This window comes from Molothrus aeneus, chromosome 2 (genome assembly GCF_037042795.1).
Source record: "Molothrus aeneus isolate 106 chromosome 2, BPBGC_Maene_1.0, whole genome shotgun sequence".
NCBI lineage: Eukaryota > Metazoa > Chordata > Aves > Passeriformes > Icteridae > Molothrus > Molothrus aeneus.
In genome coordinates, this window is record NC_089647.1 from 53,760,754 (window position 1) to 53,773,967 (window position 13,214).

General features: G+C 43.6%; 1 protein-coding gene across 1 annotated transcript; it reads right to left on the reverse strand.

Moving 5' to 3' along the window:
• Positions 1-11,849: 11,849 nt before the first annotated feature.
• CYSLTR2 (cysteinyl leukotriene receptor 2) lies at positions 11,850-12,803 on the reverse strand. Its single transcript, XM_066571237.1, has one exon. The coding sequence runs from the start codon at positions 12,801-12,803 to the stop codon at positions 11,850-11,852; it is 954 nt and encodes a 317-aa protein (XP_066427334.1).
• Between the last annotated feature and the right edge of the window lie 411 nt (positions 12,804-13,214).

Sequence of the window (13,214 nt, forward strand, 5' to 3'; positions counted from 1 at the left end):
AAGAGTATGTGACACGTTTAACCTAGCAAAAACTAAACCAAAAATATGTCCCCTCAACAGTATACCTGGCAGACAACTTCTAGATGGGGAAAAACAGCTTTGCAAAGCACAGGAGAGAGTCAAACAGGAGAGTAGGAACTGTAAAGCTATTTCTTGCCATCAAAGCACTGTCACCTGGAAAAGCAATGTCAAAGAAATCTTTTCTTAAGTAGTGTAACCCTTTTCAGGCAACTCTGATTAGTTTGTGTAGATGGACACATGGTGATGTTGTTGCTAGCAAAAAGCACCATTTCCCAGAAGACCTCTTCCAGTGCTGTGTGCCTGCAGTATTCATGAGTGAGAACTGGAAGGTTTAAGATGGGATGTGTGTTGCCCAAGAGTAGTTATTTGTAAGCTGGAAAAAGGATGGAGCTAATCACTCTGAGCTGCTATTAAAGGCAATGGGAGTGGCCAGGATGACTCAGGAAGCAGGTGGGGACACCCTGGCTGGCAGCAGCACTGACCCAGTGTCTGTACACCAGTCAGGGATGCTTGGCTGGTGGAGTGAGCACTGCTGTGCTGCAGGCAACCAGCCTGGGCAGAGATCAGGGAAAAAGGAGTCAACCTTTGCGAGGACAGAGCAAAATCCATCTGGCCAGACAGAGCCAACCTGAAGCAGTTCTTGCAATGGGGTGCATTGGGGAAATGTCAGGGAGCTGGAGTTGGTTTCTTACACCAAAGATCTGGGGAAAATGATGTCTTATCTTGCACTGAATTCTGTGTTAAGAAATGACACCATGTTTAATGTGCTGGATGTTTTCTTAAAACATAGTGGGGCTTCCTTCACAGCCCTTCAGCTTGGGACATGCATCTCCAGCCAAGATTATCCAAGGTGAATCTCCTGCACTGGAGTTTTATAGCTGACCATGGACAGAGGTACTTGGGATGCTTTAAGTCCACATCCTCACTATGTGACCTCTTCACATTTCTCTGAACCTTTCACTGTTATGATTTCTATCTTAACATGGTTTGTGAAAAGGAAATCCTTGCTCTTCAGGGCACCATCCTGTGGATTTCCACACAGTCACAGTTTAAAATTTGACTTTGTCTTGACACCCCTTCCATATAGGTTTACTGTACACCACAGCATGGTACAGAAATATTGAGGTCTAAATAACCTCACTAATTCCAATTAATCTTGCTTAATTCCGTTCAGGAAGGCATCTGACCACATCAAGACACAACTTCATGCTCATGAATTTGAATTTCTTCAGAGTTACGCTCTTCATACTCCTCTTCTGACTCAGACTTAATTTTTTACATATCTCATCCCACAGAAATTAAGATGATGATCAACATCCTTTTCTATGTTTCTTGGGTTTGGACACTTACTTACTAAATACTCTTCTTAGAGTTTGAAAATCTAGCATCAGTGCAATTTGTATCTTATTTTATATTTTTCCACAGCTACTAGAGGCAGCTGGTCAATCCCACAGAGCCTGAGCAGAAGTCCCCAGAGCAGCAGAACAATCTGACTCTGTTGTTACCACCTTCACTTATGGTACATCTTTTCTGAAATGATAAAATTTGATTGCTTCTTATGCATTTGTGTATGAGAAGAAGATGTAATACTGTCTTCTATTGCAAGATTATATTGGCCTTCAAATCAATTTCAATTTCTCATGTGTCTTCAATATAATTTTATTTCATCTTTATTTTTGGGTATTACATTTTCATCACTTCATTCTACTTTAAAGATTAGAATTCTCCTGATGCCCTCCACAATGATAAATTAGTTGTATTTGGGAACATTGACTTTGATGGTGGAGAGTGGGTTTAATCCTAAGTTTTTAATAGGAACCTTTTTCTTTCTTTAGTGGGATGTTGAAGGGTTTGAATTTTGCTAGATCTCTTTCTTTTCCTCATACAAATGGAAATGCTCAGGACCCCAGCCAGTGTGCAGTGATCTCCCAAGGAACTTGTGCAGAATTTCTCAAAATGCAATGTCAGCCTTGCTGCTCTTACACTCTTGTTTATGCTTGCTGGTAGCGTTTGCACAGAACATAGACATTAATTTTTGGGGAAGGAATATGTCCACATTTGGGAATGATGCTTTGTGGCAGCTTTCTGCTTTCCTCTGAACCTTCCAATAGCACATTTGATCTGACTAACAACAGATTTGATGGTTTTTCTTACACACTGTGGTCGGAGAAGAATCTGTGGAGGAGCCCACCAGCCTGCATACCACAGAGTAAGAAACATTATTTTACTATACCAGCATCAGGCCAAAAACCTGTTCTTAATTTCCCAGCTGTCAGTAGAGATTTTTGAAATCTTTTCCACATGGTTTTCCCAAGTGTGAAAAATAGACAGCTTGTCAACTTCTTAAAAAAAGCAGCATGTCAGAGGTTTTACCTGTCACCTCAGGCCAAAGGGAGAGTCACAATGAAACTGGAAGCAGAAATTTTCTCATAATAGGGATGTCAAGCAAAATTTAGCAAGATGTAGTACAAGAGGTATTTGGGTTTGAATTGTCCCCTACTGAGGAATGCTCATCAGAGCAGGTATGAATTTTGATACATCACTTAGGGAACAAGCTTCACTTTCTTACGCTTCAGATCTACATTACAATTTCATGATGGAGCAGAATTAGTCCTGAATATGTTCTTTTTATAAATCCATTTTTATTTTATAAATATCCCATGAGATATTAATGGAATAGGGTTATACAAGACATTCATTTTGAGAGGTTTGACACTGATTACTAAATATGTATTCATTGACTTTGCACATTAAGATCTGTGGTCATGTATGTAAACATATAAACACATAAAAATGTTTAAAAAATATTAAATAAATAAATATGAGAGTGTGTATGTTCCTGCATTTGTATATATGTGTGTATATATATATATATATAGATATATTTATATATATATGTATATGTATATACTTAACTCTCTTACTTAGTATGCTTAAAGTATTTTCTTTTTCTGCTGTTATCTTTAATTACTGGATGCAAAGTTTAAATTCCAAGACTAATAAACCACAGAATCACAGAATGGATGGGGTGGAAGGCACCTCTGGAGACAGTCCCATCCAACACCCCTGCTAAAGCAGGCTCACCTGGAGCATGTCAGTCAGGATTGTATCCAGACATTTTTTGAATATTTCCAATGAGAAGACTTGTACAGGCAGTCTGTTCCACTGCATGATCACTCACACAGTAAAGAAGTTCTTCCTCATGTTCACATGGAACTTTCTGTGCATTGGTTTCTGCCTCTTGTCCTATTGCTTGGCACCACCAAGAAGAGCCTGGATCCATCCTCTGGCATCTCCTGGGCACTAACATAATTTAACAGCAATCCCAAATTTTTGCTGCTCTTCCCTTTGTTACTTGACTACTAGAAGAAATAAGGAATCAGGATGGCACTCTGAAGGCAGGTATATTATAGTACTGTGTGATGGCAATGATAATGTCTGTTATAAGCCAGAAATTAAATATCTTGAAATGTACTGTGTGTGAAACACAAAGAAAGTTCTTGGCTGGGAGACAGAGTCTAAGCAACAGAGGCACAGTTCTTTGGGACTTCTGAGGCTCCTTCCTGGTACAGCCATTCAAAATAGATGAATTTCTGAAATGGAGATTTGGCCATGACTTTCTATTCACAGAACACAGAGCCACAGATTACCTTGAGTGGAAAGGGACCCACGAGGATCATCAAAGCTCAACTCCTGACCCTGCACAGGCCACCCAAGAGTCACACCAGGTGCCTGAGAGCATTGTCCAAATGTTTCTTGAACACTGTCAAGCTTAGTACTTTGACTTCCCTGGGGAGCCTGTTCCAGCACCCAAACACCCTCTGAGTAAAGAACCTTTTCCTGATTTCCAGCCTAAACCTCTCCTGACTCAGCTTCTTGCTATCCCCTTAGTTCCTGTCACTGGTCACAGTAGCAAAGAGATCAGTGCCTGCCCCTCCTCTTGCCCTCATAAGGAAGCTATAACTGCAATGAGCTCTCTCCTCAGTCTCCTCCAGGCTGAACCGACCAGGTGACCTCAGCTGCTTCTCAAATGGCTTCATCCCAAGGCCTATCACCACATTTCTAGCCCTTCTTTGAGCACTCTGTAAGAGTTCCATGTCTTCCTTACATTGTTACACCCAGAACTGCCCCCAGCACTTGAGGTGAGGCTTCCCCAGTGCAGAGCAGAGAGGGACAATCCCCTCCCTGGCCCAGCTGGCAATGCTGTGCCTGATGCACCCCAGGACAGGGTTGGCCCTCCTGGCTGCCAGGGCACTCATGACTTGTGTTCAAATTGCCACTGATCAGAATCCCCAGGTGCTTTTCCAAGGTGCTGCTTTCCAGACTCTCAATCCCCAGTCTGTCCGTGCATCAAGGTGTGCCCCTCTCTAGGTGCACAATCCTGCACTTGTCTTTGTTAAACTTCATATGGCTGGTGATTCCAAGCCCTCTTATTTGTCAAGATATTTCTGCAGGGCTTCTTCACCTTCAAGGAAGTCAACAGCTCCTCCCAATTCCTGGAAATATATGTAGTATAGAAATACTATCAATAGTATTCCTCATAGAGGTTTCACAAGTCCCTTGATTTTTGCAGCTTTCTGAGAAAGTCTCTGGCATTCATGCCCTGACTGTTGGTTTCTCTTTGCTAAGTGACCCTGGTTCCCTGTGAAAAATGCAGCTGAGTCAGTCGTAGCCATGCTCAGCTCAGTACTTTCCCTCTGGTTCTCTGCTCATTGGACTTTCAAGGTAAGAAAGATGTCATATATCTGTTTGAGTGGAGAGGGGGACAGGGAAGATGGGCAGGTGTCAGGGTATTCTTGGTGGCCACGCAGCTCAGAAATAATTTTTGTTGCTGTCCCTTCTCTTCTGAGCAGGTACAACAACATGTCAACATGTTGAACTGTCTCCAAAGCTACCTACTCACATGGGCCCTGTCCTTAGATGAGGTACAGACTGTAGGGGTGGAAACAGCAAGGAGTACTAGACCAGGAGAGGCATAGAAGAGGGGGTGTTTTGGTTTGGCAGCTTCCTTTTATCAGTGGGTTTCTCTGAATTGATCTTGCTGGATTGCTTGAATGGGTAGCTCTGTGTACAGTTTTGCTCTAGAAGATGTCTTAGAAGAGCACAGTTACCTAAGGATGTTTCAGTAAGAGATCCTGTGGCTTTTAAAAGCTCTTACTGATGGCTTGTTCAGGGAAAAAGGCCTTATTTGGGCAGTGGTGTTGGGAAAGGTTTGTTCAGATGCATTCTGTCTTTGTCTCAGCATGCTGGTGACCATAGTGTCAGCTCCATTGAGGATGGGTTAGGAGTAGCTCCACCCATGGGCAATTGCAGTGCCTTGGATGAAAGACAAGGGATATGTCTGCGGTGGATGGTGGCTTTGATTTGGTGGCCTGATTTTTTTTCATGGCTTTGGATAATCCCCAGAAAATACATGGGGAGACAGCAATAACACTTTTCAGTAATAAGAATGTTTTGACCCTTGCCCAGTATAAAGTGCATCACTGGAATTGGTGTCTGAAGCACATCCAGCATTTCCATATTTTTTCTTTCCCACAGCACAACCCAAAGAACATGTTCTTCTCCCCACTGCCAGGCTGCCTGTGTCATGTCCTCCTGTGCTTCTGAGCTTTGCTGATTTTGAATCAGGTGTCCAGGATCCCTCCAAAAAGACAGACCATGCAAACTCTAGATCAGATGGTCAGAAAAAAGCAAGAGACACAACAGACCACGTCAATAGTCCCTGAGCTCATCTTGCTCCTTGCAAGCATGAAGATAGATTCTCCCTGTGAGATCATGGCCTGCTACTTGCTCTGTGATGGCCCTGACAGTGAATGTCACAATGAGAGATGGTTCTGCAGGTGGGCATCAGCTCATTTGTCTTTGAGCACTGGCTTGAACGTCCCATTCCCCTGAGAAAGGGGCAGCATGTTCTCCTATGTCATTCCCAACTGGGCCATGTGCCCATCCACTTATATTTCCCAGGGCAAACTTCACCTACACAGCCCAGGTAGCTCAGGTGTCACTAGATGTCATTAGGAATTTGAAGGGAAAGGAACTGAGAAGCAGCCAATCTGGAATTGTAGCTGGCACTAACAAGTCAGTGGAGGTGGCATGGCCAGACACATCACTTGGCTGTGTCACGCAGGCTGGTGACCTGCTGGAGCATGTCCTTCCCATCTGGTCTCTGCACCTGCTTTTCCTTTCCGTGGCAACCATGACACACAGGTGTGGGAAGGGCTGAGCTTGTGCCATTGTGGAGTCAGGTGTATCTGGACTGTTCCCAGGCAATGGGAAGGTTCACAAACCTGGCTGGCCATGGGACATCCTTCTGCCCAGCTCCACAGGCTGCCCCTGTGTGTCTGGGAAAGGCTGGGGTAGCAGCTCTGAGCCAGGTACTCCACATGCCACCTCCATTTCTGGAGGATCCAGGTGTGCCTGTGCTGCTGATAGCAGTTTTACTAGGGAAATTCTACAAGCTTCAATGTCTGTAGTGGTTAGGTGAGTGAGATTCAAAATTAAGAAAAGAAAAAAAAAAAGAAGCTACCTGAGAGCACTGTTTTTAAGAGCATATTCTCATTCATTATCTGCATTTATACTTTATTTTTTAATTGTGAGGAACCACCAGAAGAGATTGCTCCAGATGCAGTAATAAAGATCAGAAGATGTATGATGGCTGGTTCTTGAACTGGATTATTTTTCTCATTCCTTCTGGATTATTTGTCCTCACAGTTGCCAACAAAAAGCTAATTTACAGCATGTAAGGAGTATCTTACCAATGAGCAAAACATCCTTAAATACCTGAAACTCTGGTGAGAGACTATTTGCAAGAAGAAACTAAACACAAGGAGGTATTTATCTGTTATGGAGGGCTTTTAAGGCTAGATATCAGAAGGGTCCTAGAGCTGGCCTGCCAGAGACAGGCTCCTTGCCTCCAGAAATGAAAGCTGGCTAAAATATAAGAAAAGTCTGCAGAGAACAAAGATCCCTTCTTCAGGGGTTCATTTGCCAAAATTTTTGTAACAAAACACAGCTCCATGCTGAGTGTATCATCCCCAGTTGCATCTCCCACGGCAGCTCAGAAGACAGACTATCATCCAGCAGTTAACATGCTCAGCATCTCAGCTCTGGAAATGCAGACAGCAAACATGACAAGCAAACATGACAAGCAAACCTGCCAGCCACCACTCTGAGCATTCAAACTTTGACTGATGCAATATGAGAGGTGGACTAAGGTCCAGAGCTTTATTTCTCCGCTTCAGAAGGCTCACACTTTGCTCCTGTGAACAGGAATGCGACTTGTGTGACCAGATCCCTGTGTTAGGCAGCTTCATCCTTTCAGTTATAAAATCAAAAGGAGAAGCAGTGGTGGAATTCTGGCCAGTTTTTCTGAAAGGCAGAAAAGGAAATTGGAACAAACCAAGTTACTTAACTTCTTTGGCCTCCTTAAGTTGTTGACTGGTGGATGAACAGATGTAGCTACATAACATCAGCTGAATGCAATTAAATATACTGCTTGTCTTTGCAGATGTCCAGGAAGGTTCCTGTATATACACAGCCCAACATGTGAGAGGGACAGAACTGCACAGCGTGTTGGGACAGTCACAGTGCTGGGCAGGTCATGCTCAATGCTGGTCAGAAAGCTGAAGCACATCAAACATCTCTCTCAGGAAATCTGTGCTTGCACATCATTTACACTGTCTTTTAAATAGACCATCATTTAAACTGCCTTAGATATAATGCAAGAATTCAAAACACTAGCCCGGGGATGGTATCACTGTTGAAACAGCATCTGACTCCTCTTGACTGTGATTACACCTGGTTGTTTTGGATAGATCTTATTTCCACTCCTATCAGCAGCAGGTGGTTTCTGTCTTGACCATCCCAAATGACCAAGAGAAGTGTCAACACCTCTAAGATGGAGGAAAAGTCTGCTGCCTGCTCTGCTGCCAGCACAGTGTGCTGTTGTTGCATAAACGAATAGGCACCTCAGAAAGGAGGTGCTGATCAGAGGAATCTGTACCCCTTTCTCCCAACACACTTAGGAGCCAAAGCAAAATATAAGCTATGGTGACAGGATGTATGTTGAGGAAGGCAGAGGATGTATCATGAAAATTAGTGGGATAATGCATTGATTAAAATAATAATTATAAAATCATAGAATGATAGAATGGTTTGGGATCTTAGAGATCATCTAGTTTCAATCTCCCTGCTGTGGTCAGGGATACATTTCATTAGACCAGTGTGCTCAAAGCCCCATCCAGCCTGGCCGTGAACACTTGTAAGGATGGAGCATACAGAGCTTCTTTGGGCAACCTGTTCCAGTGCCTCATCACCCTCACAAGTACAGAATTTCTTCTTAATTTCTAATCTAAACCTGCCCTCTTTCAGTTTCAAGCCTTTTCCCCTTGGGTAATCACTACATTGGCAAAAGTCCCTTTCCAGCTCTTCTGTAGCCGCCTTAAGGTACTGGAAGGTGCTATAAGATCTCCCTGGAGCCTTTTTTTCTCCAGACTGAAATACCCCCAACTCTCTCAGCCTGTCTTCATGGGAGAGCTGCTCCAGCCCTTTGATCACCTTTGTGGCCCTTCTCTGGGCCACTTGAACAGGTCCAAGTGTTTCTCATGTTGGAGGCCGCAGAGCTGGACAGAGCTCTCTTGGTGGGGTCTCAGGAGAGCAGAGTCAAAGGGGAGGATCACAGTCATGAGATGCTCCCCTGCTCCCTGTGACCCCATCGGGCAATCACAGCCACACGTGGTCTCAAAGTGGGGCTTAAAAGCTGGTGTGAAGAGTGGCATTTCCTTCTGCTGCCTCTCTATGATTCTAGGGTAGCTTTGAACTGAAAAATTAACTTTGTCTAGAAGTACCAGGGCTTCCATGAATGACAGGAAAATGTGCATATGAAGGTAGATCATTTGCTGCTGCTTAAGGGTCTCAGTCACTTAAAGACTTCATTTCCTATTCTTATGTCTCCTTCAAGCTCACAAGTTTACTATAGCTATTCTTAGATTTTGCTTCCTAGAAATTTGAGGAAACATATCCAAGTACTTTTTAAGGGGAATGTGGTCCCTTGAGGGACCTAGAGGCATTGCAAGCAAATTAACTGTCAGGAGCTTTATTTTTTAGAATAGATATGTTGGTGCTTTTTAAACTACATTTTTTACTATGATACTTCCACAGTGAAGAATCCGAATCTTCGGCTCCGTGAGTAGAGACATGCCAGAGCAATAAATGGAGAGAAGGCAGTAAATGGGAATGTGGCATGTTATACAAGTGCTGTTGAAACTTCATGAGAAAATCCCTAACAAGGATGGTCTAGAATCCTTGCATAACTAAATAATAATTTAAAAATTTTATTACTTTATTTGCACCTCAGATTTTGACTCATGTTCCCCACTTTTTTGTCTGCAATGTGAATAAGGCAGCAGGATGTTCTCACACATCCAAGGACATTTCAGTCTTGTGAAATGATGGCCCACTTACAAAAACTCAGTATCTGTTTCTTGTTCCTTCTCCCCTGGACTCGGAGGAGATCCCTTGTTAGCTCTGCGATCAATAAAAAACATTTCTTCAGCCACAGGTAAATCTAGTTTATTAAAACACAGTTCTGACAGTTAATTCAATTGCCAACAAAGTGGTAGTGTGATCAATACAAAAAAAGTGACCTTATAAGGGAGATACATATAGCCTGTAAATGCAAAATTATCTGATAATCAGGTGCACTGGACAGACACAGACAGAAGCATGTGGGTGAGATTAGACTGTGGCTATTTTTTTGCATTCTCTTGCAGTATTTGAAGTGGGTGGTGTCTCATGAGAGGCTTCAAGCTTGTCACTTGTTGCTGTTGAGGTTTCCTCCTGATGGGTGAAAACCAAAGAAAAAGAGTTTGCCCTTTCCTTCCAATTATTAGCTTGCTATATCTGCATGGTTACCATTTCAATCAAATTCCCATTGCAAACCACTGCTAATATTCCCTTTTGCATCAACAGCATGGGATCAAGGAGTTCACGTGGCATCATCAGGTCAGCTCTCAGGTATGCTGCTGCATTATTGAAATAAGGGTTTAGAGCATGAACTTTAGTGAAGACTTCTGATAAAACTGTGCTTACATCAAAGGCAGCATCAAGTGACTGAAACAGACTGAACATAACCCTTAGATAGTCAAGAAAAATGTGCTTTTTCCAGTGATTTGCCAAGTACTTTTCCACCTGACCAGCAATGATTTGTTTTCTGAGTATTTCAGACAGAGCTAAAAATAGCTTGCTGCTGTTATTTTTGTTTGGGAGCAATAACATTCAGTTTATGGAGTTCTTTCTCCATAAAAAGTTCAGAGCATTGAGAAGTATCTTCGCAGAGAGAAACCTTCCTTTGGTTGAATTTCACGGCGAGGGAAGGCTTTCAGCATTTTTGTTAGTTTTCATATAAGTCCAGCTGCTTTCTTGGAAAATATGACTAAACTTATTGTCTATTTTTAGTAAAAGATGAGGTAATTAAACCCAAAATCTAAGTATGGTGGTCTAACTGAGTTTGGAGCCTGTTTTCACTTAGGTCTAATTTTTAGAAAACATATTTTAGAAAATATTCAGAGACTTACAAATACAGACAGCCATTTGATGAAATTTTCCAAAGTACACACAGGAGTAGATTCCCATTGCTTTCTAAAAAAGCTCTCCTCCACCTTCTCTGTTGTCCATTTTCCTTCCTGTACCTGGGTTAGTGCTTCCCTGTTGGATTCTTCCATGTTTGATGTAGGAAATTCAAACCAACAGGAAGTTAATCCTATGAAAAAAGGGACCAGTTTCGTCCTCAGAGGAGACTGAAGATGAGCAATTGGGAATGCCTTTGGCAGCTGTTTGGTGTCAGACTGACTTACCTGTGCAGTGGAAACCACTCCCTAGCAACCTTTTTGGACCAAAATAATTTTTAAATTTTGTCTTTGGATCCTTGCATGGGAATGGAACTGCTTAGCCTCAGCTTTGTGAAAAGCACTGGCAACCGTGGGCATAAAAACAAAGTGTTGCAACGACCTTGAAGGAATTGACTCCACACAAAGAGCTGAAGGATGCAGCCCAGTGCTCTGGGCACCCTCATCCTGCCCTCACTGCCAGCAGTCATCTTACTCATAACACTGCAGGACGATGCCACTTGCTTGAAGTCATTCTCTCACTTGACAGCCCATGAAATGTTAAGCAGAATACCTTGGTGGCTGGCTCATAGTGGAAAATTTAGACATGTTAGTGACTTCTGAGCAGCCTGAGCCAGTGCTGGGTCCTGTTTCCCTCTCTTCCTGCTTTTTAAGTCAGCCTCAGTAGAAAGCATAAGTGATGTTTTATATTTCTTTAATGTACAACCCCTTTGACAGTGTTTGCAATGGGAACTGGCAAGGTACTGTGAATAGGAATTGCAGTGTCTGAGCCCCAGTACATGCAGGGAAGTGGAGCACTGAGAGGTTCAGGCACAGACACTGAAGTGGTCAGGTGAGCAGTTTCCCTTTCAAGTCACTCAGTATTGTGAAATGAAATAATGGGACTCTGGTAGCAAGGTGGCTTCCTTTCAATGCCTTGTCCTGGGGAGGGTGAACAACAGAGGTGTCTCTATACTGCTAAACAGAAGACAACCAGGGATCATACCCAGCCACCTGTCCTCAGATCATCCAGACTCAGTTTTGGTCACTCACATAGAGCTCTGTCCCAGAGACTTCTGCTCCAGAAATGCCTGACAGTGAGCAGCAGAGCTGCAGACTGGCCAGCAGCATGGCACACAGCCTCAGTCATTGAACAATATGAGTCCACTCTAGAGATCCCATCAGGACTGTGTATATATACATTGTTTTGCAATTCTGCACCAGCTACCTGCAGCACAAACTTCTGATTTTTGCTTTGAAATTTTCAGCAGCAAAGTAATAAAGGAAGGGATCGAGGCAGCTGTTCGTGGCAGCGAGGCAGAGAGTGACCACCAGCGCCTTGTGCAGGCTGGCCTGGCTGCAGCTGCTGTACATCAGGTGAACAGTTCTCAGGATGTGGTAGGGCAGGAAGCAGATGAGGGAGAGGATGAGGGTGATGACAATGGTTAGCAGCGCCTTCCTGTGACAGATTGCCCTCCCGCTCTGCAGAGCCCTGGACTTGAGCAGCGCTCTGATGGCAAAGATGTAGCAGAACACAATTGTGCAGAAGGGCAGGATGAAGCCCACGACGAGGACAAAGCTGTTCATCATAAGGAGCCTGTGTGTGCTGGAGGGGTGCAGGTCCAAGCATTTGACTGGGTTGCGGTAGCCAGCGATTCCCTTGTTCAACAGAGGGCTGGCAGCTGCCAGAACAAAGATCCATATGGCCACACAGGTAATCCTGGCATACTTGGCATTGGTCACTTTTCCATGTTTGAACGGGTGGACGATGGCTACGAAACGAACCACGCTGAGCACGGCCAGGAAATAAATGCTGCAGTACATATTCATGTACAAGGTGTAAGTCATGATCCGGCAGAGGATGTCACCAAATATCCAACGGGATCCCAAGAGGAAATATGAGGCCCGAAAGGGCAAAGTGCTGACAAACATGAGGTCTGAAATAGCCAAGTTCTGCATGTAAATGTTTACCGAGGTCCTTTGCGATGTCTGGAAGAAAACATAAATGGAGAGGCTGTTTCCAATAGCACCCGGGAAGAAGATGAAGAGATACGTGATGGGATAAATGACTTGTTTGAAGCTGTCGACCGTATAGTTGGAGGAGCAGTTAGTGAAGCTGCCATCTAGTGCCACCTTGGAAGTATTGGAAATATTCATAGTCACAGCCAGCGTCTCCATTTTTCTGCCAAAGGGAAAAGAATTGGTGTGAGTGCTGGGTTACAGGCTGGGCAGGGAGTTTGGCTATTTGGGACTGCTTCACTGAGGGCAGAAATTGCAAGGTGCAGATGACAGTGGGAAGTAAGGGTTTGTTAACGAGTAATTACTTGTGACGTCCCAGCAAATACACATCTCAAGACACAAAGCCCCAAGTAAGCTCTAATGAGTTTCAGTGCTACAGCAGCTGGTTGTGTTCTCAGCCTGTAAAAGTGCTGCCTTTTAGAGGTGCTGTGTGTGTGTTTTAATGACAAATCTCTGATCTTTGCTTTGCAAAACAAGCCAACTTGCTGTCAGCCATTTTGTGGCAGGGAAGTTTTGAGTCCCCAGTCACCTACCATGGAAACATCAAAACCTGATCAGAAAAGAAATCAC